This window comes from Pangasianodon hypophthalmus, chromosome 20 (assembly GCF_027358585.1).
Source record: "Pangasianodon hypophthalmus isolate fPanHyp1 chromosome 20, fPanHyp1.pri, whole genome shotgun sequence".
Taxonomy (NCBI): domain Eukaryota; kingdom Metazoa; phylum Chordata; class Actinopteri; order Siluriformes; family Pangasiidae; genus Pangasianodon; species Pangasianodon hypophthalmus.
In genome coordinates this window covers 6918237-6945763 of record NC_069729.1, presented here as the reverse complement: position 1 = coordinate 6945763, position 27527 = coordinate 6918237, and the positions used below count along the sequence as shown (strand labels likewise).

At 38.1% G+C, this 27527-nt stretch overlaps 1 protein-coding gene and 1 long non-coding RNA gene across 4 annotated transcripts in view; one reads left to right on the top strand and one right to left on the bottom strand.

Annotated features, from left to right (window-relative positions):
* Positions 1-9459: 9459 nt before the first annotated feature.
* On the bottom strand, positions 9460-15264 carry LOC113539683 (uncharacterized). 2 transcript variants are annotated; one of them, XR_003403952.3, is made up of 4 exons: positions 14839-15264; positions 12475-12545; positions 11506-11648; positions 9460-10145 (listed from the first exon to the last, which is right to left on the bottom strand). It is a non-coding gene; the product is annotated as an uncharacterized LOC113539683 (long non-coding RNA). The 2 variants fall into 2 exon arrangements; XR_008300622.1 differs by lacking the exons at positions 12475-12545; positions 14839-15264 and adding an exon at positions 11724-12135.
* A 135-nt stretch (positions 15265-15399) lies between these two features.
* mapkapk2a (MAPK activated protein kinase 2a) overlaps positions 15400-27527 on the top strand; it is a 38044-nt gene continuing 25916 nt past the window's right edge. Inside the window, exons 1-2 of one of the 2 annotated variants that reach the window (XM_053227232.1) lie at positions 15965-16103; positions 26128-26318. In XM_053227232.1, coding sequence (XP_053083207.1) covers positions 26268-26318 — 51 coding nt within the window. In that variant the 5' untranslated portion in view covers positions 15965-16103; positions 26128-26267. Of the gene's footprint in view, positions 16104-26127; positions 26319-27527 lie in introns of both variants that reach the window. The other variant, XM_026935645.3, reaches the window with a different exon arrangement.

The following is a 27527-nucleotide window of genomic DNA, read 5'->3' as shown; positions in this document are numbered from 1 at the left end:
CTGCACAATATTTTTATATTATACTGCATTACAGTGCTGTTGAATTCTTGAATCTGATTCGATACAGGGATTTCAAAAAAACATGTTGTTATTTAAGAACATCTATCTGTTGATACATGAAGGAGTCTCCAGTGTCAGGTTCCTTTAAGTTTTCCACCATGGGAAAATCTAAGGATGGAGGGATTCACGGTTTTTGGTTTCTACATAACAAAGTGCATTTCTCTGTTTTACTAGCTTAAACAGAAAGTTAGGGAATGACTGTTATATACATGCTATGACATAAGCGATAACAGGAACTAACTTGTTTCACAGATGTTCCACAACATTAAATGTAACTATAAATAGATTAAAAAAAAAACATACAAGTGTCCTTCTTTAATAAATAATAAATTGTAATCAAATTGCAAATTGCTTTCATGTACTGACTGAATCACAGCACCGTAGTTGACTATTTTCATATATTAGCATGCCCCATTGGTCATTATTTTCTTATAACAGCATGCCTTGTTGTGTTTTATTCCTTACATGTGATGCTTTGACCATTTTGGAATTCAAACACAATTTTAGCTTGGCATTATATGCCAAATTTGCCATGATTTGATAGCTAGATATAAGTTTGAGATCAATGTAGCCAATCAATTCTCATGTTTTCAAAAAAGCTTGACAACAAATGACCCTCTATCAGATTCTAACTAGGTGTTAACTGTAATTAGAATTGCAGTAAGACAATAACTTATAAAATGACTATAAGCTATAAATATGATGTAAAAAAAAAAAAAAAAAAAAAGTGAGCTGGGTGAAAGAAGCCAGTTATATTGAGGTTAACACATACACTGAAGTCAAACCTATAAGACTATTAGAAGAATGAGCGTTTGTGAGCATGTGTTGTGCATATGTTCATGTTTGTTGCCGTGTGCATTAGTATGTGTGTGTGTGTGTATTACGCAGGCGGACAGGTGGGCCAGAGAGAGATCCAAATCTCCTCGCCAGCAGCTGATGGCCTCCATAGGGCCCTAGCCAAGCTTTGTTCTTCTTCCGCAGTGACCACTGAGTGCTTTTCCATGTCACTGCAAGGCTCTGAAGAGTCCAAAATCCATCTGCACATGACAGGAGCTGGGAGAAGTTTCCCCTATGTGCTAATCTGGAACTAGTTTGACAGTTGCCTTACAAAAGGTTTATTCTAAAAATCTCAGTAGGAAGCAAGTCCTAGGTAAGTGCAAAAGGGCACTAGGATAGTGTGATTGTGTGATTGTGTGTGCCCTACTAAACTCCACTGTGTGAATGGCGTGGCACCCGCAGACACCAGATCAAAGATTAAACACCCGTTGGAAGAGGATTAGCAGGAAAACAAATGTCAGGCAGCCACATTGGTTTGTAATGTGACAGTCAATATGGGAAGCTCAGACTCAAGTCTTATCACAAAATAAGGTTTCAAATCTAATTATAGTGTATTACAGCAAAATTACTGCAATGTTAAATATTATAGAGAAATGAACACATTTACAAACTGTTTGGATGTCTTTTGATATAGTGCACAAACCTTCCCAGAGGAAATTTTGTTTGGCACATAAGGATATCCATCTATGGCCTGAATTGCATGATGAACTTGCTCAGGATAAAGACGATGAGAGGGATGTATGCCTTCAATACATTTCAGTGTAGCTTTGAGAATTTAGACAGTATTTATAAACCGTTTAAACTTCTAGTTTAAACTTCTAGTTACTTCTAATTTAGCTGTAGCAGTGGATGACATGACAATCAGTGAAGTCCCTGACTCAAAAAATGAACAGAAAGATTTTGTGACAATAATCCTTTAATAATTCAATTCAAATGACCAAGCCTGATATCAAGTGATGCAGTAAAGTAAAACTTTTTCAAACCTGATTGGATAATTACACTCTATTTTTTAATTGGACTCTAATAAGCTCTAGCCCTCACTTGTCTGATGCTTTAATGTGCCCCTGAAATTAAAATACAGATGTTTCAGGGCTTTTTGTATCTGTCCCTTAATTTTTTTGATGATTCAGCCTGTACTAGACTTGTGTTGGTCCAATTAAATGCTCTCCAGAACGTTTATGTCCCAACCCTCGTGTGCATCATCCGCACATATTTCCTTTTCCAACCATTCCTTGTTTGAGAAAAAAACGGTTGGAGTTTATTCATTTGGAAAAGGGTGGAATAAGTTGGTAGCTGTGTGACAGGCACTCTTTTGTGTGTTTTACCAACTTGGGACTATTCAATATCAGAATGTCTTGTTGGAATCTGTGCCACTCATGGTCAACCTCGGCTCAAACATTTACAGCATAAACATCATGGCATCTCATTGTTTAGGATATTGTCCTTGTTAAAGTCTCCAGCCTTGGGTGAAGAAATTCTCCACAGTTGAAAAAAAGACTTCCGTTAAACTCTTTTCTGTTCTCCATAATTAACTAGTTCACTAAGCTACTGTCATGTTTATTCAGATTCTGCCGGGGATTGTGGCATATCTCGAACACTAATGGATTTTGTGTTAATCAGTCAAAATCTTCAACGTCACTCTGACTTCCTGTTTCAAAAGGAAATATGTCGACATATGGAATTAAGTAACAGCTCTCAAGCCACTTCAGTAGCTTGCAAACATGCTTATATTACAACTTTGGGTAATTATTTGTTTTCAGGAAGCATCTAACTGCATTTTGGTTCAAGGTTAAACTAAAGGGCGATGTCTTTATGTCCTTAGCTCGATCTTTCCTTGCTGTGGAAAGCTTGGGTGACATCTGCACACGTTATTTGTGTTGAAATCTAATTGGCCTTAAGAGAGGTTATTTGGTTAATCCTATTAACCAATGAAACTTGCACTGGAAACGTGAGCAATTACAAGAACTGTTGCTGATGCGGATATTGTAAGCTTGGAGGTTTATTTATACTTTCTATCCTCTGGGAAGATATGAAGAGGGATTAGCCTTCATTCTCAGTGTCCTCACTCATCCCAGTCAGGGGAATGAAAGGGGAATGGGCCAGTTGGCCTTTGGGTCAGATGTCCCAACATGGTCATGGACCAGGCATGAGCATAAGTCTGAGGCCTTTCCTTTCACTCTTGTGGAGGGAGGGAATCCTTACTAGCTATATGGGATAAAAATAGTTTTAGCCTTATGATAAGCCTGTCTTTGGAGCTTTCTTGGTTTAACAGATAGAAAGATTACAGTTAACATGCATTTGTTGGGTTTGATCAAAGTCACAGTAATGGTGTCATCAGTTTAAAGAGGTGGTATTCTGCCAAAGGATTTGGCAAGCTACAGTGTAATCCCTTGATATATCAGACTACAGTATGAGAGGGCCTCAGTGTAGCTGTGGGCTTCAGTAATATTGCAGATTTATCCTAATCGAAGACTGTCCTAACCTTCACCATCCAAACTAACCCATTATTCAACACAAGACAAAGATTATTTTAGATCAACATTGTTCTTCCAACTTCTTCCATCACCCAGCCTGAGACAAATCTACTGCAGCCTACCCGACTGCACCATATGAGAGTGGCTTATGTTTCATGCGTTAATCTTGCTCACAAAGTGGCTCTTTCAAACCTGGTGCTCTAGGTGGATTTAGTGCATGTGCCTATATACCCAGGGGTCTGAGAAGGAGTGAGTGGCTTGTGTTTCTTTTTTTCCGCACCTGGCCAGACATGGGGTGTGCGAGTAGGGGGAAGGGAGAGACGACAGCAGGTGTTTGAGTATGCAATGTGTCAGTTGAGAGATCACTCACAATGCAGACAGGACACGGTGCCAGCAAGTTTGCTCACTATTTACAGAGTTTCCTTTGTTAGTAAAATGTCAGACATACAGTGATGCATTTGTCTGTGAATATTATTGTACTTAAATGCCATTTTAAATAAGTCGCTAGTCCTATCCTGCCTTGCTAGGGATACATGAAAGCGCTCATGCATCACCTCATCGAGGTCAATGTGTTTTGATTTGAACTCGATGATAGAAGGCCGTCTGTAATTGCTAAGTGACCAGACACAAGCCTGATCTTGTTTATGTCAAGCCATGTTTTGCCTCAGCTGGTTGGTGTCTGTCCAGAGTATTGGGTTACTGTGAGGGGAATGGAGATGGGTGGATATTGTGCCTAATACTTGGAACAACTCCCAAAAACCACTTGATTCCCAAAAATCAGTTGTATATAGCAAGTGGGGCATTTTAGGTATGCCATCTTGGTTCTGTCATGACCTGCTGGGGGTTAAAGTAGGGCAGTTCTTCCACTCAAGTGGGATCTAAAGAGACTTGGCAGGAAAAAAATAGGCTATACAAATGTCCATCATGAAGATCCTCATTGTTTATCGGAACATCTGAGGTGGAGGATGACAGGAATTTCAATGTGACTCAAACATGGAAGCCCAGACCTAACAGTCTCCTACTAACCTCCCTGCTCTGGACAAAACTATTGTGGGACAGACATGTCCACCATAAACACAGCAGAAATCAGTGTTTTATCCTCTAGTTCAGGCATAATGAACTAATTACAATTTTTTATTTTTTTTTATTTTCCTATTAACACACATTATATTCTGTATTATATTAATATCAATCCAGATGATATCTTCTGGGAAAGATTTTATTCTGCACACTTCTCTGTCAATTTTCTGGGCTCCCCATTCAGATTAATTTTAAAAACGAATAATAAAAGAGGACTAATATGATGATATATGAATGAGAAGATTGCAAGCGTTGAAATAAACAAGTAATAGGAGTCTACTATATTGACAATATATTATTTGCATGAACTGTCATATTTGTAATTATCACATTAATTACTACAAATTTGGTTTAATTCAGTAATATGGTTTCCTTTATCGTTATTCAGCAGCTTATAAAATAGCACTTAATCCAGCTATCCTATTAGCTTGGATTTTTTTGCACATAACTTAATGTAGGCACGAGATACTAAATCAAATTTGTAATGTGCGCAGAATGTAGATTATTTCATTGTGCTTTTAATTCACTATTTCGAGTTGAAATAATAAAATAATGCCAATGTTTTGTCAATTCTATACACTCTCCTTTAGAGAAAACATGCCCACTGTTTGAAGGAAAAGCTGACCAAGCACTCATCTGTTATGCTTACTCCTTGTTACTACTTGTTCGACACAATATCATCCAAGAAAAGAGGGCTTAGGTTCAAGGTCAGAATTGTGATTAGCAACCTTAAAAGAGTACACTACCTTACTTGTTATAAGTCTTATAATCCAAGTGTCTCATGATTATGAATCACTGGAAGAACTGGCTTATGTGTACACATTTACTGTATAGTAATTGCTTCATCATTTAGTGATTTCTAATGGCATGACTAAAGGACACTGAGAAGGCCCATGCTGCAGTATATGAGTGAACACACTCTATAAGGCTCTGTTTGCTGAGGTGTTCTTTATTTGTTAGTTCTGAGAAGGTTGTGTCCTCTTCTTGGGCTTTTCTGCCCTCCCTCACCACTTCAATTCTTCTTCTTCTCCTTCTTTGGCCTAAGGCTGTCATAAAATTGCCAGTACAGAGCAGTCACAATGCCTTCATCACATCACTACCGTCACAGGACATTGATCGTCTCTTTTCCATCTATTATCACACGACCAAATGCAGAAGAGCTCAGTGGTTTTAGGGATGACGAATCACTTTTTATGCCCGTTTTTTTTTTTAAAGTTCTTTATTTATATGTTTATAACATCTGCTTGTGGTTAAATAACTTGTTGCTGTGTGGAGAAGAATTCATTCTGTCTCTTGAGTATGATGATATAATGAGGCTATTTTTGCAGCAGTGTGTACATTTGCGTTCTCCTGAAGTAAGCACAAGTGCTTTTAAGGGATCTTCTTTGATTCACATTAAAATAAAATGGTCCACTGTTGAGTGATGTACTTTCCTTAACACCATACTGTCCTCAAAGCCTTTGGCAAACACATGAGTGAGATTAATGAACTGACTACAATGAGCTGGTTGGCTGATTCACAGACCCAACATATCACTGAGGGAACACTGCACAATAAACACAACAGGGCATCTAATACATCTGATGCAGACCATATCTGCTTTCCATTATACTGTATCATGCACATTCCACATGGCACTTTTGAATATTTATTGCAGATGAAAGGGTAAAGTTTTGCTGTAATGCTTCTGCCTCTGTCCTTTGAATCAGCTTGCTCTGTTTATTTGTGCGTGATGTCACTGCCCTCAAATTCCTCAGTCTCCAAAGAAATTGGAACATGTTGAACCTGCGTCTGTGCTCAGAGGGCTATAATAACTCATTTCAGACTCTGATTGGTTGAACCAGGGTGGCTGTGGCATTCAGACAGGAAATACCTGGAGACCATGACAAAACTGCTGCACCAACAAAACCAAACTTATAGCCTGTCTATAATATGTCAAAATAATTGTAATACTAAACATCTGCTGCAGGTTAGATTCCAGAAAAAGATTATATATATAAATAGATAGATAGATAGACAGATAGACAGATAGACATAGACAGCTAGATAGCTGCAGGCTGGGTCCCTGGAGAAATAGTGGTTAGACCACGGCACTCTTACCGCTGCGGCCCGGGTTCAATTCCTGGCCAGGGAACCAACCCTAGCCACTGGGGTTACACACGACAGTGCACTCCCAGTGCTGGTCCCAAGCCCGGATAAAATTAAGGAGGGTTGCATCAGGAAGGGCATCCAGCATTAAAAAACTGTGACAAATCAAATATGCAGACCAATGATCCACAGGGGTGACACCTAACAGGAGCAGCCAAAAGAGGAACAACATCTATAACTGCGGTTTAATTATTAATATTTAAACACTACAAACACTCTCCACCTTTTTCCACCTGATAAGACCTGTGTGTGTCTGATTTTATTTTCGAAAATTACTGGCAGTGATATCTTCTTGGCATTTTAAACAACATGACAAGAGCAATGGAAAAGAGGATCAGAATGGTAAAAAAATAATGTTTCTGCAACACTTTGAGTCATTTGTTTTTTGTACATACAGTATTTCTAGAACTTCATGTGTGCTTGATTGCTAAAAAGCTTTAAAAAGCTATACTAATATAGATTAGCATAGATAGGTTTAGGGTTACTGCAGAAGTGATGCGGTTCATTTTATTGGTTTAAAATGTGCTGTTCTTACATTTGACCTACTCCAAAGGCACAGGTGGATTAACCAGAGACCTACCTTCTGCAATAGGTGTAGCAAATTATGATTACTGCATTATAGTTTAGCTGCTTTGCTAATTCCCTGTGGAATTTCTGTGGCTGTGTAATGGGGGAACTGAGGTAAGCATAACACTAATCTTGATTTGTATATAGGGTTACATGACCTGACCTACTTTCTAATGGAGGAAAGAAAATTTATAGTCTCTTCTCTCCCCTGTTTATGAGCTCATGTATAGAGAAAAGTACAGTTAGCACTCTCCTCCAAGCATGTTTTAGCCTTTAAATTCACCAATTGGTAGCTGTCGTGTGATAGCTAATTTAGAATTAAAACTAACTAAAACTTTTTTTCTGTAAAAAGAAAAAGATAGGTCCATTATAGAAGCTACAGACAGGTGAATTATTACTGTAGTAGCAGTACTTTTACTCACATCAGTGTGTTTCATAGTCTTTCCACCACTGTCAATATCATTTAGCACTAACTGGGCCTCTAGATAGGGTGCAATGGGTTCACAATCATCTGTCCACACAACCAAGTCAGCTCCCCGCTTAGACAACACATGAAATCAGATCCTCAGCTCGATATAGAAACCTTTGCCAGACGTGAATGTTGGGTAGCAAGTGAGCCTTGATGGACTTTGCTGTAAATAGATAATGTGAACTTGGCTAGGAGAGCTCAAAGTGGCAGTGGAGGATTCCTCACACATGCCGAAGTGATCACATCTGAAAATTATAATTAAAAAAAAAAGAAAGAAGGATAAAAACAAAACATCTGGGAGGGCTTCTTCATATTTTTACCAAATGGTTTATAGACAACTATATATATATAGAGGATGTTGCTGGGTGATGTGGGTGCTAAAAGACATGCAGCTTAACAGCCAGGTACATGGCAATAAATGGCATTAAAACTGTAAACTCTGTTACAAAGTGCGTATAAAGAGTAACCCCATTTTAGGGAAACTCTACTGTTGTTACTTTACTTGTGAAATGCATTGGGTAAAATTCTTAATGTTACCGTCATAATTTATTTTGGGGAGACATTTTACAGGATCTTGTGCCTATTTTTATGATCATGGTGGTCTCCTAGACATATACCAAGTTCAAAATAAAACGCTGGAGTAGTCTTAGACTGCAACAAAAAACATCATCTGATAAAAATAAAATAAAATGTATGTGAAGTGTTTTGTGAGTCATCTTTGCCTGATCAAAAAATCTAAAAAAAAAAAACAAAAACACAACTTCCTCCAGTGCCAAAGGCAACATAATCCACTTACTGTGTTCATTAGTTATACTGTAATCTGAGTGTGCAGACAGCTAACATGGGGAAGGTCGAGACACAACACTGCCTACCTAACTCTTTCATTTAGTAGGTTGTAAATACTAAATGAGTAAGTTTGTTAGTTTTATACTTTGATAAATTGTCAGATAAAGAAGGTACCAAGCAATGTAAGATGGACTAAGGCCAGAGATGCTGACTTGGAACAAGTGCTTTGTTTACACTAGGGGTGTAAAGCAGTGACACTACCTGTATCTGTTTCTGTTTTGTTCTTCAAATACCTGTATCTGTATTTGTATTCGGATTTAAACGCAAAGTGGGCGTGACCTAAACCCGAAGGTTTTTTTTCTGGATTAAAATATGAAACCTACCACTATGCCCCCAGAAACTTTCAAAAACAGTGGCAAAAATCCCAGAGATAAAAATGCCAGCACCACCAGCATGGTCTTTGAATTCTAGTTCAGACATTTTCACAACTTCGCTCAAGTTCGTGGGACTTTTTTTTAATAGTTTATTAATATTTTTTAATAGTCTATGTTTCAGGCAGTTATTATTTTGCCCGTGATATTTAGACTTTGATTATTTTCCCCAAAATATAAAGAAACAAGTAGCCTAATTTAAGTCACTGCTACCCTGAACAGGCAGGTACTAAGGATGCTGTAAATACATTGCAGAGTGTGAGACATTCATGTTGAACGTAGTCTTTGTCCTGTGAACTTCATATCTGATCTCTCACTAGTGCCTTCTTGAGAGTAAAAAACTCCTGCCCGTGCAACTTTTTTGTTGCAGCCCACAGGATCACAGTCTCAAATACACACACACACATACACACACACATATATATATACACACACACACACACACATACATATACATACATACCTATATATGAATAGATATTATTTTTTAGGAAAGTTTGCCAGAAAGGTTCGGGCTGCAAGGGCTGCAAATCGCAGGTTTATATTAATGCACTCATTCTAACACATTATCATTTCTATGGCAACAACCTTTGCTTTTAAAACGTGTGTAATTGTTGATATAGTAATATTTTCTGTGCAGAAATGTTTATTTGGCACATTTGGCACGTTGAGTCTCCAGTGTCAGTGCTTTGTCAGAGCTCCATCTTCAGGATGGAGGGCTTTGTACTTTCTGGGTGATATGACAAGCTGCATTTTTTTGTCTTATTAACTTTAAGAGAGAGAACAAATGAGAGGCTGGTGAATTTATAGCTTGTAGCTGTTTATAGCTGCTGAAACATAAGTGATAGAAAGAATGAACTTGTTTTGTGGATGTTTGTGGACCCCAACATTAACAATAACTATAAATGGATTTTTAAAAAAAACAGCGTATTGTTCTTTAATAAATGTAAAAAATTGTAATCATTTGTAAACTGCTGTGAAATGAGTATGTTTGAGATGTGCTTTTATTAGAAAATAACACAGTCCATCAAGGATGATAAAAATAATAATTTAACACATTATCCCATGGTTTAATGCAGCAGTCATGTCATATGATGTCCAAATAATCAACGTCCCTAACTTCTTTACAGGGAATTGACTATTTGTCAATACATATGGAAACTATCCCACCTAAATAAAGAATAATAACTTCGTGTAAAGCTTTCCATCCTTTTCCCCTTCCCCTCCAAAGGCATTCCCGTCCAGACACATGTGGGGCCTCAGACAGGGACATTGTGCTCACTGTGTTAGCTCCTGAAAGAAACAGGTATTCAAGTGTAAATATTAAACATAGGCAGAGAAACTTTGTGTACTACACTGTGTAGCAGTACGTTGGGCTTGAAGAGTAATATCTAAGAGCGTAACAGGAGGAAAAGGAAAGAAAAAGTGTTTGTGTATAAGAGTCTGCTGTGTGCTTAGTAAAGCCTGAGAGGTTGGGTTACATAATTGCCAGAATAACAATCACATCTTGTCAACAGGTGGTACACAGTGGAAAGTACTTTATAACAATAGTGTATCTGCTTGGGATTCAGCGGCACCTTGCTGGGTGATAAGTATGTTTAGCTAATATCTGTGTTTTAAAAGCAGGATCTCAGAAAAATACCAAAAAATCTGGTATCATATTTAACCCTCTCTAGAGCTTAGATAGCACAAGGAAAAGCTGTTTAAATTCAAGAAATAAAATTGTTTACTTTAAATAAAATCGTTTAACAGGTATAGTTACATTCTTTGTCACGTGAAAAAGATAAAAAAAAAAAGAAACATGTCACATTGTCCTTAAATAAAGGAAAATATGTACAGTACATAGATCCATTTTCAAAAATAAATTATTTGATAATCAAGCATTACTAAAGATTTTATGTCTGTTTTTTATTAGAATATGTAGAAATAATTTTACTCAGTATGTTCTGCTTTCTGCTTTTTTTTATTTTATTTATTTTTATTTGATTTAGTTTACTTAAGCAGCCACTGACGTCTGTACACAAGTTAATTCATGTGTTGTTTTGAATGTTAGAGTACCCAGTTTCTTATTTGATCCAGAATGAACTAATAACTAAATTTGATCTGGTGCCCTGTGTAGAGTACTCAGGGTTTGCTGAAATTTCGAAAAGGCTCACTTATGCTTGATGCCCTTTACACATTTCTGCAGCACACACAGCCATGAATTGCCTTTGAACTGAGCTCAAGGTGGAGTTGGACATGGTTCAAGCACAACACAGAGACATGTCAGGAAACAATAGAAGTGGTCAGATTACACAGACCAAACTCCAGGAAAGGATTAGTTTTGATTGGCACTGCTGTGTAATAATGCAAGAACAACAACACAACTATAGTTTAAAACCTGGACCTGTAATAGGGCCTCGGATCTAATAGCAAAGGACATGTCTGAGGTACTGACTTGAGTCAGGTGGTGTGACTGAGATAATAAAACAAACACCGTGCAAAAAGTGCAAAAGTTTGTATACCCAAAGGATAGAATAAAGAAGACAGAAATGTATGATAATTTATAGTAATGAGACATTTAGTGTGATTGTTTCCTGCTAACAAAAATGTGACTGTATGTCCACCCTGGGTTCAATCCTGAGCTCAGGTTACTGTCTGTGTGGAGGGTCACCTGGTTTCGCTGGGTCTCTGTGGTCATCCTCCAGGTACTACAGAAATGATGTCTCTAAATTGTCACCAGGTGTGAAGAAGTGTTTGAGTATGTCCTGTCTTGCACCCGGTGTTCCTGGGATTGGCTCCAGATCCACTGTGACCCTGCCCAGGATAAAGTCTTTATGCAATGAATAAATACACAGATATACTGATACGTGTCACTAATTCTGAAATTACCTTGCAAAGCATCTGTGCGGTGCAACAGCCTGACTCAAGCCCACAGTGCATCTGCCTGTATGTGTCATGAGTTTAGCATCAGCCCTAATCTAATTCTTATATTAACCTATCTGTTTAAGCAGGGAAATTCTCAAATGAAGCCAAGCAGCCGTTAGTCTGTAGCAACCACAGACTGTATAAAAGTATATCAAGGGTGTATAAATGGTCTGGGGAAGGTCTACTAGTGTATTCAAGACACCAGTGTTGCAGATATGCATGCACAGTCGATCTATAAAGCATAACAGTGTTTCTGGCCCTTAGCAGAAGTTTGCAGCCAATCATAATCAATCTTAGCATAGGATATGTTACTATTGCTATATGCCTCAGAACTAAAATGCTGAAGTACATTAAAGGTGAGATAAGTTAATACTGCTGTGTCTCAGTGGCTGTAAAGGATACCTAATACTGAGAACATATTCTCCCCCCCCCCCCCTCTCTCTCTCTCTCTCTCTCTCTCTTTTTTTACTTGATTTTCCTGGTATAAGGCCACATACAGGAATTCCACATGAGGAATACAGGCCACTAATATTATTGTTCACTATTTAACTACTTCATATATACTGTATATGTACTGTATATATATATATATATATATATATATATATATATATATATATATATATATATATATATATTCCATTTTTATTAATATATGGCTATGAAATCAGGCACATGTAGTCTTTTGTGTTGTGTGATATGGTTGTTTACTTACTAACTGAAACCCAGAGGAGAGTATGGGAAGGTTATGTTTGCAGATGGTGCCATCTTGAGGTGAAATGTATACTGCAAAAAAAGAAGGAAAAAAAAGGGTTCATACTGTGTATCAGGAGCCAGTTAAAAGATAAATCTAAAAATCTTATACTGTTCATACCTGTAGCAATAACTGAGGCTCACTCACCAAAGGTCAAATAATTTACTATTAAGTACAGTTTGAGATGGGGCATAAAAACAACCTGAAGCTGAAAACCTGCTTTCCTTCACCATTAAACATTCCTCAGGCTTCATGCATCTATCACTGATTTATAAAAAAAAAAAAAAATAGCACATTTTATCATTTAACTATCTTTTATCATTTTATTTTACTGGCATGTTACTTTATTTTACATTACTTGTACACTTATTCTATTTTTACACACTTTTTATGACATATTTTCACATTTTGTATTATTATTTTCTTCCTTCTGGCACTGCTATTATTTGTTGCATTTTTAAATTATATGCTTATTTCATTATTTTATTTTTTGACTACCATTTCTTTCTTTATTGCTGTTTTTACTTCAACACTGTAAAGCATTTTCCTATGCACTAAATTAGATTATATCTCTAGTATATGGACCATCCTGACACAAAGCACAGAATATCTTGTTGTATCAATAGGTTTGAACTGATTGCTACAATAACATTTTTTGGTGCTTAATATTTCAATGTCATGGAAAATCCTAGTCATCTTTGCAGTGACCTCTATTGGTGTGGAGGATGTGTTTAGAAAAGACTAAAACCAGTTGCCTGAAACTACTTTGTCACTTGTCTGCATCAGGAGAAAAGAGCTGTGGGATGGTTCATGGATTTGTTAGACACTTACAGACAAATAATAGAACAAAATTCCTTAAGGTCAGGAACTGTGGAGAAAAATTGTGATGGTTGGATATTTTCCATCAATATCTTATCACAATATGTACACAAATGCAAACCATGAAAAATTATTTTCATACTTTTATGTCACCTCCATTAAACACACTAAGCATACTTATTCTTCATGTTTCCCTCCCCCACCCCACCCTCCTTTTTTTCCAGGAAGAAATTCAACAGGAAAGCATGGAAAGATGATTTCCTAGCACATAGGCTTAATGTTTCCTGAGAACCCACTGCTGTTATATTTATCAACATATTTCATTTCATAAATTTAATTTCAAAAATAATTGTCATCATCATCAGCATCATTAGTATCTTTCGGAATAAAATACAACTTGGACATAAATTTTGTCATATGAAAATTGCCACATATTTAATTACTGATTACTTCATTTGCACATAAATACATTTGTAAAACAAAAACTCTTATACCAATATAACATAAAAATACAATATAAAAAAATGTATTAAGGTAGTACTGTCTGTGTGGAGTTTTGCCTCTTCTCCCTATGTGTGCATAGGTTTCCTGTAGGTTCTCTGGTTTCCTCCCAATGTCCAAAAACATACAGGCAGGTGGACCGGTTACTCTAAATTGCCCATAGTTGAGGGGCGTAGTCAGACCTTTTACAATAGGGTGGCCAGATTAGACCTAATGACTGCTGCTGCTGAAAGAATGAATGACATAAATGACACCATGTGGCTCTCCCTTTCTAAGTAGGATCCCTGTTGGACATAAAAGGCAGACACCTAAGCACCATTTGTTTGTCGAGCTACAAAAAAGTCATAGCTAAAATAACATTAATCTACTTCTTATGGCGTATGCTAGCATTACAATTTCAATATCATCGGCTAACTGTAGCTATAACAAACTGAAGAAATTCAGTGTTATTGTTCATTGTGGTTCATTCTGTGTTAGCTAGGTAATCCTGCTTGTTCCTCACTGTTGGACAATGATAAAATAAACTTTCAAATTTCTCAGAGATGTTGCAGATGTTGGTGTCCAGTCTTATCTGGAAAGGGCCGGTGTGGATGCAGGTTTTCATTCCAGGCAAGCAGAAGCCACACCGGAGTCTATTGAACACCAAGGTCAACCGATTAAAGAGGTGGAATCAGGTATGGCTCGTGCTTGATTGGAATGAAAACCTGCACCAACGCTGGCCCTTTGTGGACAAGATCGGACACCCCTGTTGTAGTTGGTCTTCTGTTATTATACAAACTAGCCTATCACATTGAGAATTTACCAAATCGAGAAGTTACTAGTTTTCCATCATGACGTTGGTAACTGCGCTGACTATTATTATTATTATTGTTGTTGGGATGGTCATGGGGTGGCCATGTTTCACTTTAGGGTGGCACTGGTGACCTCTTATCTACCCCGGGAACCCTTAGCTACTGTAGTGTGAATGAGTGTGCGAAACCGTGTGTTTGTGGTGGCACCTCGCACCTCTGGGGTTGGAGTTTCGATTCACGCCTCTGCCCTGTGTGTGTGGAGTTCGCATGTTCTCCCCATGCTTCGGGGGTTTCCTCAGGGTACTCTGGTTTCCTCCCCCAGTCCAGAGACATGAGCTGTACGCTGATTGGCATTTCCATATTGTCTGTGGTGTCTGAGTGTGTGAGATTGTGCCCTGCGATGGGTTGGTACCCCATCCAGGGTGTCTCCAGTCCCCTAGGATAGGCTCCAGGTTCCCTGCGACCCTGTAGGATAAGTGGTAGCTACAGAAAATGGATGGATGGATGGATGGATGGATATGGAGGAAAATTTTAGGGTGTGGTACATGGCTAACATCAAGTCATTTAACAAAGAAACATCACGTTTCCTAATCTGTTTAAGCAGCTCTCTATAATAAGTTATTTATTGTCCATGAAAGAAATATTAGTCTATTGCGTAATACCTGGTGAAAGTTAGACACATAGATGTTTTTTTTTTCTGTCGCGTTTCCTTTAAGAACCGGAGCGTTCCGGCTCTAGGTGTGACGTCACGAAAAAAGTGTCGAGGGAGAGCCGCGAGACACTGGCTGAAAGTAGCGGAGGGGCTGCGCGCGAGCTGAAGAGCTAGCCGGCTAGCTAGCGTTGGCCATTGCCGTCTTTTTATTTTTATTTTAAACAGTTTAAGGATTTTATGGTAGTTACTCAGTATTTTGAGCACTCACTGGGAGCGTTATACCATTAACTCATTAAAAACATACTGCTCAGAGTGTTTTCCTCGGTCGTACTTTCGAACTGGCGGAATGGATATTAGCTGGCCAGCTAGCTGACAAGCCACCTTCGAGCTAGCATCAAAGTTGTCGAAACTAGCCGAAGCCGCTTTTTTTTTTTAATTGGAGGTTTTATTTATTATTTTTTAAAATATACTTTACAAGTAGGTCACTGAGTGGCCGTTCCTAAAGTTTAGGAAAACCCACCAGAGAAATTAGGGTTGTGAAAGTGGAGAAGGCGGAAAAGGAGCCGCGGTCTCCTCGCCTGTGTCCCGGCGCGATGTTTCCCAACTCCCAGAACCAGGTGGTGTTCCCCAACCAGCAACAGCAGCAGCAGCAGCAACAACAGCAAGCTTTACAGCACCTCCAGTTCCACCCCAAGCCCGCGCTTCAGATAAAGAAAAACGCCATAACAGACGACTACAAGGTCACTAACCAGGTCCTGGGTTTGGGTATCAATGGGAAGGTGTTGGAAATCGTTCAGAAGAAGAACGGGGAGAAGTACGCGCTGAAGGTGAGAGCTAGGCAGCTAAACTAGCTAAACAGCTCCAACTCTCTCTGTCTGTCTCTCTGTCTCTCTCGAAACCAGGTTAGGAAAACAGGGTATTAAAAAAGGGGAAGGACGTAGAGGAAACATCTGTCTGGTATTATTTTTCAGATCTTAGTTTAATATCTCATTGGGAAAGTTTTTTTTAATTATTATTTTTATTTATTTACTTACTTACACACACACTTTGTCTCCTTGTCACTTGACTTACAGGGAATGAAATCCGATTTGGACAGACTTAAGCGATCCCTTTTAAGGATGAAAGTTTATTATTGTCTGATCCAAATTAAAACCTTCAGGTGCTCATTTGATCTTTGATGTAGTCTTAGAAAGTAGAGGCTGTGATAGGTTAGAGCCACCCAAAAGGCATTTATTTGTTTGGTTCACTCAGTTACGCAAGTGGAAAATAAATCTGTATGCAGGAACCCTGACCCTTGACTATTCAGCCCATGAATGTCCATGTATACACTTACTACGTAGCCCTGCAGACACTTTTTATGTTACTAAGATGATTATAAAAAAAAAAAAAAAAAAATTATGCTGTGGCAAACATTATTGTTTATTTACTTTTGCTGTTTTTTTTTTCTTTTTTTTTAATTCTGGCTTTGTAGAGTGTGTCTAGCTTTTCGTAGAGCCGAGCCACTTTAACCTGGCTTACTCGTAAAATAATACTGTATTACAGTATGACTCGGGTGCTTCAGTCTGTGGGTGTTTTTACACAAGAAAAGGTTAGACAGTAGGACAGACAGCATAGTTTTATTTGTTTGTCTCAAAGGTCAGAGCACTTGCACTCCTGCGGCCTGCCTCCTCCCACTGTCCGTCAGACGTAGAGTGAAAAAGGCAGAGGCGTTCATTCACTCCTTCGCTTCTGAATGAAATGTTGTGTCTGCAGCCAAGTGATTTCTGGTGTCTTGCTTAAAAGGCGTGGGTAAAATCTGACTTTCTAGTCAGATTTCCTCTCGGTCAGCTGTTGAGGCAAACCGTTATGCCAACTTCCAGCAAATCATTTGGCATGGCATGTGAGGTGGCGAGAAAGGGATGCCCTGAACATTGTTTTAACAGGGACTTTGATGATGTCAGTGTCCTGCGTCAGTTTGTTTCGCCGTATTGAAGCTTCTCCTCTCCGATGTCAGATCTGGCACCAGGCAGCATTCATCTCCTTCTTTTGGCCTGGCGCTTTTTGAGTGTGTGTGAGTGTGTGTGTGTGTGTGTGAGTGTGTGTGTGTGAGTGTGTGTGTGTGAGTGTGTGTGTGAGTGTGTGTGTGTGTGAGTGTGTGTGTGAGACAGAAAGGTTAGACGGGTAATGGGGAGATGTGGACAGTGGAGCCTCTTGGAGAGAACGTGAATGATCACTGAGCAGAGGAAGGAAGATTTCCTCTGTCCATTCCAGTGTGTGCATCTTCAATCAATAAATTAGGAGAAAAGTGAATTACACTTGAACTGAAACTACATTCTCTGTTAAGGAAATCTGTTCTGATCTATTCTCTAAGTTTGAGTTAAACTAGTTACATAAGTTTGCAGAGTACTTTTTCATAGCCTAGTTTATTCAATATGGCGTTTAATGACACTATATGGTTAAAATTATGTGGACACCTGGCCATCACACTCGTGTATGCTTTTTGAACATCCTATTCCAGATTTATTCCACCCTTTTGCTGTTACAGTAACCATGACACTCCTGGGAAGGCTTTCCACTAGATTTTGGAGTGTGGCTGTGGGGATTTGACCATTCAGCCACAAGAGCATTAGTGAGGTCAGATGCTGATGTTGGGCGAGGAGGCCTGGGGTGGAGTCGGTGTTCCAGTTCATCCCAAAGGCGTTCAGGGGGTTGAGGTCAGGGCTCTGTGTAAGCCACTCAGCTTCTTCCACACCACCCTTGGCAAACCATTTCTTCATGAACTTGGCTTTGTGCACAGGGGCATTGTCATGCATGGACCAGGTTTGGACCTCTTAGTTCCAGTGAAGGGAAATTGTAATACTACAGCATACAAAGACGTCATATACAATTGTGTGCTTCTAACTTTGTGGTAACGGTTTGGGGAAGAACCACATATGGCTGTGAAGGTCAGGTGTCCACATACCTTTTAGCTGTATAGTGTACAGATAAGCGGCACATTTAAATTTCAGTGCTATCTCACTCAGTGCTGTGAGGAGGACTATTCAAGATTTGTTATGGCTAAGTGTTTGTGAGTTTGTTTCTGCTGGAGCCTGCTTAACTGGGTGTTTTTTTTTACTTGGTGCTTATCTATTGGTGATGATTTTATTAGGATCAAAGAGCAGAAGTATTTTTTTGGTAAATGGTTTAAATTTAAAGTGTTCTACTTTCAGTTCAAAGTTTCAGTTGTTGGATGCATTTTCATTGGGGCAGATTTCAGATTTTTATGGATCATTTCTGCTCTTCCTAGACAGACCTCTTCACGGAAATCACTAATCGTGTTCGTGCATGTGGTGCCTTGTTTAAACTAGTGGAAGCTGTTTTAAAGTTTAAAACTAAAGCCTTGTGGGTAAAAATAGTTCTTGTATAAACTGAAGCCGTCGTCATAGAACAGGAAGAATATCTTCATTTGCTGAACTTGGACATCATTGGTGCAGGCATGCGGCGTCAAAGTGACAGGTTTTATGTACGCCCATCTATTTTTCGTCTTGATTAATCAGTACAGTAGGTATGTGCAATGCTGCACCTTATTCAGAGGAATGCAGGTTATATCTGTTCCGTTTTTCTACAGAATTTTAGTTTTAAGAGTGTATGCTAAGAAAGTACAGGTAAACATTGTATCATTATTATTAGAGAAGGTGTTTTTTTTTTTTTTTTTTTTTTTTTTTTTTTTTTTTTTTGTGTAAGGTTGGCATCAGTTCATCCCGTGTACATCCTCTGATCTATTCATCTGATTAGGCAGGGGATTAAGCGGCCATGTGGCGCCTGGTTTTCAGCAGTGTGTGCGCGTGTGTATGTCTGCGTTATTTATCTATAGCGGAGGACGCTGATCTATGTCACACCATGAGTAACATCTCAGTTTTGATGCTTCATGGATTAATTTTATGGTAATGGTAATGTGTGATTTAAAAAGAAAACCTGATTGACAGGTAAAGGATTGTAATTTATCTTATATTTCTTAAATTATTTATTTATGGATAAATATGGATTATTTGACATCTTTTTGACGTCTTTACCAGTCAGGAGTTTCCCCAGTTAGTTTTTGTCTCCTGAAAGAGCAGCGTAGTATATAAATGGAGACAAAAAAACAAGAATGATTTTTTTTTTCCATAGTCGAAAAAGATTATCTGGATTGTTGGTAGACATTTGTTAGTCTGAATTGTCTGTTACATGTTATGCAAACTCTCATTGATGCTGCAGACAAAGAGATAAGTGTATTTTCAAGTATAAGGTGATTAAAATCCCTGCAACATTACACCTCTAGTAACCTAGTAGTTTCATATCCACTACACTGAATCATTTTAATAATGAAGGAAGTGAGTAAACGAATAACAAACACTCCTGAGGTCACTGCAAGTCACACCAGTTTTTATAGAATCCCTTAACTATACACCCAAACACTTTAAAAGAGCACTGTCAGAAAAAGATTGAGGGAAATTTGAAGATGAGAATAGACTCACATAATGCTTATGACCTATAGATTAATGCTGCAGTGCCACATTAAAGCAATTTTTTTTTTAAATCAGTGCTTAGTCATATGTTCCTCAATGCTTATTCCTGTTTTCTTTAACCAGCTCAAATATGGTCTTGAATTAGTTTTCAGTATGTTGGTGATAATGGGATTGCATAATTAATGCCACAAAATTTGTGAGCAGAACGTTTTTCTACCTGTTACGAAAACACTGAATGATGGTAACTGCCACCTCTGAAAATGCAGTATCACTGTTACTGCTCTAAGTTGTGCTTCTCCATTGAGATATGAGGTTATTTCTAGTGGGATCTTGTGATCGTGCTTGTTTGTTTGTCCTTGCCTGGGGTCCAGACTGTTCCTCGGGAGGTCAACAGGCTGCTGTTTTACATCGGCGCACATTGGTGGTCCATATCAACTAGTTAGTGTCCAGTTAGCCCCAGGTGCTGTACTTTTAAAGGTTGTAAAACTGAAATGTAGATTTTTAGAAAATTTACTTGCTACAATTTCAAGCTCATTTTCAGTGATGAGCATTGTGCTGTCATCTCTTCGTGTATGTGTGGAGTGGCATTTAGTATCAAGGTTGCCAAAATGAAGTTGTGAGTCCTGTAGCTGAGGGCATGAGGCTTGTACGATTGTGAGTAATCGTCCTATCGTGCCTCCTATCACTGATTAACAGTTGTATCGCCTGTGATTTTGAGGTGGGGATGGAAGGAGCTGTGGTCAGACACGCATAACGAGTGTTGTGTACAAGTTACCTCTTTACATCTGGACAGATACAGGAAGCTGGTTACGTGTTGGCTGTAGCTGCAGTCGCTGGCTGTTTGTTGTTTGCAATTGCTAGATGTTTTTTTCTTCTCTCCCATAATTACCCGTTAACAAGCAAAACTAAAGTCAGGACTGTAAATAAACACATTGAGTTATTAGCGGTAACTAAGCTCTTGATAAGTTTTAAATAAAATATATATGCTGCATGTGCAGCAGCAGTGTGTTGAACAGCAATGTCAGAAAGTAGTTTTGTTGTTCTGTCCCAAGTCAGACAGCAAGTTATTAAGGTTTGTATAGGATACAAAATAGGTGAAAAAAACATATATTAAGAGACACGACACATTATTTTTGTTAAACTTAAAGCTGCGGACATTTAAGTTGTTGGAATCTATCGACGATTTCTGATACTATTGTCAATCGTCCCAAGCCTAGAGTGCATGCTACTCAGTTTTATTTCTGATTTTCCTGAATAATTTTTGGGATCACGTGCTGTCATGCACAGCAGATAACTGAGTCCTGTTTATCATACATACATTTGTGTGGGAGGGCAAAGGCAAAATGTAAGCACAAAAATAATGCTTCTATGAGGAAATTATTTGGCATGTTATACCCAAATGGTTGTTAGGAATAGCCAAAATACGATATGACATGATTCCTGGCAGTGAACAGTATTGCTGCATTCGATTCTTGGTTGCAGCTTGTAATTCCAAACCTCTAACCAGTAAAAGCCCAAGAAAATGCCCCCTCAACCACCTTGAAAATCCAACTCGGACTAGTCTTCTCAACTACCAGTTTCTTCCCCTTTTTTTGGAGTGATCAGCATACTTTTAAATGAGTTATGCTGACTAGTGAGCATACAGAAATATTCATTTACAAAAATAAAAGATTGACTATACAGTTTGTTGCTTGAGGAGGAAAATATACATCAGTTAGCTGGTTAGCTTGCTGTTAACAAAGGATGAATTTTTCCCCCTCCCCCCACTTTGTGCCAAGGTGAATGTGCCAAAGTGGAAAATGGCATCATTCCAACCTACAAATGACCAATTACACACACAGCATATGAAAATAGCTATTTTTTTTCTCCAGTCAATCATCACTGCCCACATTCCCGCAACCAATCCTTCCTCCACAGTTTCTTTTATTTCCCCCTTGCTCTCTGTGCATGTAACAGCTACCTTATCAAAGCAACTCGTGTCATGCTTCCTGCTGGTTTCGCTGGGTTTTTTTTTTTTTTTAAATTTAATTTCTTATTTAGGAAGTGGTACCTTGTTTCCATTCAGGGCAAATGTCAAAAACACTGGTTTATCTTGCTGAATCAGCTGTCACGTTGAGGTTAATCTCATAATAATGACCTTTATCACTGTCTCTCAGCTTACTGACCTGTGACAGCAGGTGTCTAGCCTCAGCTTTGTGATATAGACAGATCTAGCGTTGCTTGATTCATTGTATTTATATTGAAATTGTTGTTATTTTCTGTGTGGTGCATTTTTTTTTTTTTGCATTTTCATCCACCACGATTATAGCAAATAGCAGTTCAAATAGCAAATATCAATTATAAACATGCAGATTATTAGAAAGTCAGGTTACTGTAATGATGTGTTGGTCTCAAAGTTTTGTTGATCGAGTTTTAATCCAGTTTTCATTTTATGCTCTCTGACATCTCAAACTTTCAGCTGACCCAACAGCACTCTGCTACTGTAGAGCTACAGGCTGAAATATGGAGCTGACACGGAGTTAAAGCTTTTACTTAGTGTTTAATAGTTCTGTAAAAGACAAACATATGCAGAAGCCACATGCCAAGATTTAAATGCCCAAATTAATGTTAGCTTGGTCGTGTTTAACATGTTAATCAAATTAGGCATACAGTAGAAGTTTTAATAAGGAGTACTGTTTACTTGTTTACACATTTTAAAGGTGAATACGCTGTGGTACATATCTGGCCTAGTTATGTGTTCACGGGGCTTAAATAATACAAATTTTTGTCTGTGAAGTAGGGTTGAGACGATTGACTGTAGTATACAGTGAATATAAAAAGTCTGCACACCCCTGTTAAAGTGACAGGTTTTAACTAAGTTAAACCATGTCAGAACCATTTGCACCTTTACTTTGAAATTGCAACATATAAAAATCAAGTGACAAAAAAACAGAAATGTTTTAGGGGAAAAAAAAAGCAGAAAAAGCAAAAAAACTTCCAGTACCCACCTTGCATAAGTGTGCACACCCTTTTATAATTGAGAATGTGGCAGTGTTCAGAATCAACCAATCATATTCCAACTCATGTTAAATACTAATTAGTATACACCCATCATCAATTAAAGCGATTGATTTACCCCCAAATAAAGTACAGCTGTTCCTATAACATTTTCTTTACATCTTCTTGGTAATATCCAAGAGAAGCCATGGGATACCATGGAACACTGTAAAGACAATAATCAACATCATAAGTGGAGAAAATATGGCACAACAGTGATGTTACTAAGAACAGGACGTTCCCTTAAAATTGATGAGAAGACAACATTAAAAGAATTGCAGAAATATCTGGCAAGTTGTGGTTGCTTTCTCCATGTGATAACAATCTCCCAAATTCTTCATATGTCCGGGCTTTGGGGTAGGGTGCCAAGACAGAAGCCTTTTTTTAACCAAAAGAAAAATATCCAAGCCTAGCTAAAGCCTACCAAAAAAAAAAATAAAAATACATCCAATCTCCCAAAACCATGTGGAATAATGCATTATTATCTGATGAGACCAAAGTTTAGCTTTTTGGCCATAATACCAAAGGATATGTTTGGCGAGAGAAGAAAAAAAACACACACACACATCACATCCCCAAAGTGAAGCATGGAGGTGGCAGTATCACGTTTTGGGGCTGCTTTTCTTCAGCTGGAATTAGACCTTTAATCAGGGTGGAGGGAATAATGAAAGGCTGCAAATACCAGTAAATTTTGCAACAAAACCTTAAGGCTTCTGCTAAAACCCTTAATATGAAGAGGAATTTCACCTTTCAGCATGACAACCACTTGAAGCACACCTCTAAATCAACAAAGGAATGGCTTCACCAAAACAAGATCAAGATTTTGGAATGGATCAGACAGAGCCCAGATCTAAATCCAATCAGAAATCTGTAGGGTGACCTGAAGAATGTTGTACACACAAACCGACTGACTCTGAGCCAAAAAGATTGCATGCCGTGATATACTCTAAAGGTGCTTCAACTAAATATTAGTTTAGGGGTCTGCACACTTATGCAACCAGGTTATTGTACACCCCCCCCAAAGATTCATATTGTTTTTCACTCTGATTTATAAGTTGATAATAAAGGTAGAAAATGTTCTGACATAATTTATCTTGCTTTCATTTTTTTACATCACAAAACCTGCCATCTTAACAGCAGTGTGTAGATGTTTTATATCCACTGTAACGTAGTAATATTTTTATAATTAATAAACAAACTATATAAATACTTGGATAAACCTGAATAAATAGCAAAAAAAAAAAAATTAGGTTTTCATATAGCATGCAGTAAGAGTGTGGCAAAGAACCTCCTGCTGTCATAGAAGAAACCATTTCGCAAACAATCAACCAGAGACCTTTTCCTGTAGCCCACCCAAAGCCACCAAGCCTTTCTACTAACCTTTTTAACCTAAAGAATACATGATTTTTTTTTCTTTCCCATTCCAGGACTGTTATTGTGATCTAATGTTGTCAGAGCAATTAAAAGTGTGTTTTCCCATTGGAGACTGACACAGAAATTGCAGCCAGTCAGAATGCAACCTTTAAAATCCTGAAGCGTGACTGAGGCGGGGTCAGTCAGCGCAAATCTGTCCACTTTTTTCATGTACAAACGTAAGATTCCCTCTTTAGCTACAACTGAAAATCTGGTGGCTGTATTATTTACAGAATGCACATTGATACATATACATTGCACACACATGCCCAGTCATGCACTTTCAGTATGGTGTAACACTTTTGCTGCATGCCCCCACCTAGCCCCGTCAGGCTGTTGTGTTACTTCCTGTTTAACCACAACTTTACAGAATGAGGACAGTCAGAAAACCTCTAACTTGGAAAGCATTCTTGTTTGGAGCAGCTTGTTATCTCCTGGCTCATCATTTCCTCATTTATAGAATAAAAGACTCTTTTGAATGTCACCTGTTTTTAAACGTTTCTCCAGAACTGTTTGGCTGAAAATGCGACAGTCTTTTTTTTTTTTTTTTTTTTTTTAAGCAAGTCTGCAAGTCAGTTTAAGCAAGTCTGTTTGACTTTATTTTGAGGAAGTATCTGCTAGTGTGTGTGGTTATTCTCTGCCAAAGGGGCTGGTCAATATAATTCTGATTCTTCAGCCTGAGAACAGCTGGGAAACATTCTTAATAATTTGGTTGCACTGATATGGTATTGCTCTCGATGGTTTTTAGTTAGCTCCCCAAGGCTGCACTTGCAGCAGGGATTTATATCATGAGTATGCTAAAGTAATTTGATTCAAGTGTAGATGTCGGTTTTTATGAAACTGGCATCACACTGATAAATATTGTATATTCAGAATATTATACAACTTCAGAAATGCACAATTTTCTGTATCTCTTGTCCAAGAAGAAATAGGTTGCATACTGTACATTGATGATAGATTGATGAGGCATTTCATAGAATAAAAACACAAACTTCCCAGCAACACTTGGCATTGAAAATGAAGTACCTGCAGCATGTCCTCAGCCACCCTATATTCTTTAAAAATTATTTTCTTTCCAGCGCAAATGAATGCGCTCACAAATATGGCACGTTATTCAGTTTTGCCAGTCGTGTATACAGGTTTCACGTTTATTTTTGTTAGACAGTGTGATTAGGTTTGTGATTCCTCTGCGCTGAAAGATTGTGTATTCTTTGAGCCTCATTTGCTTTCACTCATGTGTGGTGCACCCCGCAATGTTGACAACGCGGCAGAGCCTAAGAAGTAAATATTCTATACGCTGCATGTTAAAGATGTGTTCATTTGTTCCCTGATGCATTGCAGAGAGTCTGACTTTCACTGAAGAGCCCAGATTGTAGTGCTTGATGACAGTAGCCCTGATTGTAGCACTTCTCCACTGAACACTATGGCCCCCCTCCCCCAAACTATTATTATAAATAATAATAAATTGTTATTTATAATAATAAATTTATTTATTTATTATTTTTTATATGTATTTAACATCAGCTTATATTTGTAAGGGATGCCACAGAAATATTTTGGCCAAAAATGGTCCAAAGATCTGTTTCAGTTTTCGGCTGAAAGAGGGGAAAAAAAAAAAAGGTTTGTCTCAAAAAAATGTTAAATATATCTACAACAAAGTAGCTGTTTATTCTACAAATTAGAATTTTACAAATAATGTTAGTTTTGATGATAATTATAAGGTGATTAAATACACTTCTGTTCACTGATCAAAACTGTGAGCAGAGAAAATGCTGTACTTTAAAAGGATTATATTGAAATGTGATGTTATTTAACAGTGTTTTGTTAGAATTTTTTTTTTTTTTTTTTTTTTGCGATTGCCTCAGTTTCCGACTTAACAGATACTCTCCTTAAAATGGAAATGGTGGAAATGCCCTTTTTTTTTTGTCCTTTTTAGGGTAATGGAAGATTTCATCCTTTATCGTGATATTTTACAATGGAAAATCGAGGAATAGAGTTTACAGTGGAACCAGACGTATTTTAGCCTTCCCAGAAGAGTGGAGGTTATTATAACAGCAAAGGGGGACTAAATCTGGAATGGGATGCTCAGTAAGCTCATATGGGTTTGCTGGTCAGGTGTCGACATATGTAAGTGTATTATAAGTATGTTATAGATCTTTAATTGATGTCAGAGGCTATTTTGGCTATACCAATGTTTGGCCTCACAGAGTTTTTTTTAAATTATAAGGGGGATGGCTAATGCGACACAGCCAACAAGTGTTTATTTGCCAATACGAAGATGTCTTTTCAGTTTGTTTTCAGCACCTCACAGATATAAGTGAGTATTATCCTGGAATGTTTAGTATGTTATCTTCTATATAGGCTCACATTCCACCTGAAGCTTAGCTAGAGAGTCTGATACGTTTCGAATGTTGTCAGGAACTGCCAACAGAAAGAGGTACTTTGACATCCATAGTAAATGACCAACCACTTTTCCAGTATCTTGCCCCCAGATCACGATTACACACTGCTATCTGTCTAATAAACAAAACTCTTTATTAACTTAACAGGATTCTGAGAACTATTTTCAGTTCAGTGACTAGATCTTTCTTCGAAAAGCTCATTGCATTGTGGTGTTCAAAAGTTTGTTTTTCCACCTGAAACTAGTGCACGGAAGTACATGGATCCGGTTAGATTCAACGTTCTGATGGCTGGGGCCAGAAAAGTGGGCGTAAGATTAGGTCGAGGCTGTCATTGATATGCTGAGAAGAGTGTGGTGGATGTGATATATTTTCATGATGTGGGATGTTTCAGAATTATGGTTGACCTGAACAAAATTGAATCTAAAGGGGGAAAAGAATCTCTGGGGGACGGGGAACCGAACCAGCCTTGAAACCCGCCTTGAAACCTAAAGTTTCTGAAGGATGTTTATTTTTCCTACTTGCCATTTATAAGCACACAGGGATGTAGTATGATTGCGCTCAGTCGTGGGAATGCACTACTGCTCCTGTGGAAGAAACGAGAGGTCCCCATTTTGATCAGAGGATGTTGTGGGTGAAGATTAGAAACCAAAACTGTGCTATTTAATAATTAACTAGGGCAAAATAGTGTGAATAACGTCCATACCATTGGGCTGATGTGTAACGTCAAAATGGATTTGGTCACACAGATTAAATTGGTTGTTGTTTCCTGTCATTTTGGCTAGTCAATGGCAGTAACTTTAAGAATAAAACTGGAAATACTAGTAATTTCACAATTTACAGAAAATGATTGAAAGTACAGGGAAAGGTTTTCACATGATAGAGCCAGTCTTGTAGGTTTTCTATTTATTGCTAGTTTAAGAGTGTTCAGACACCT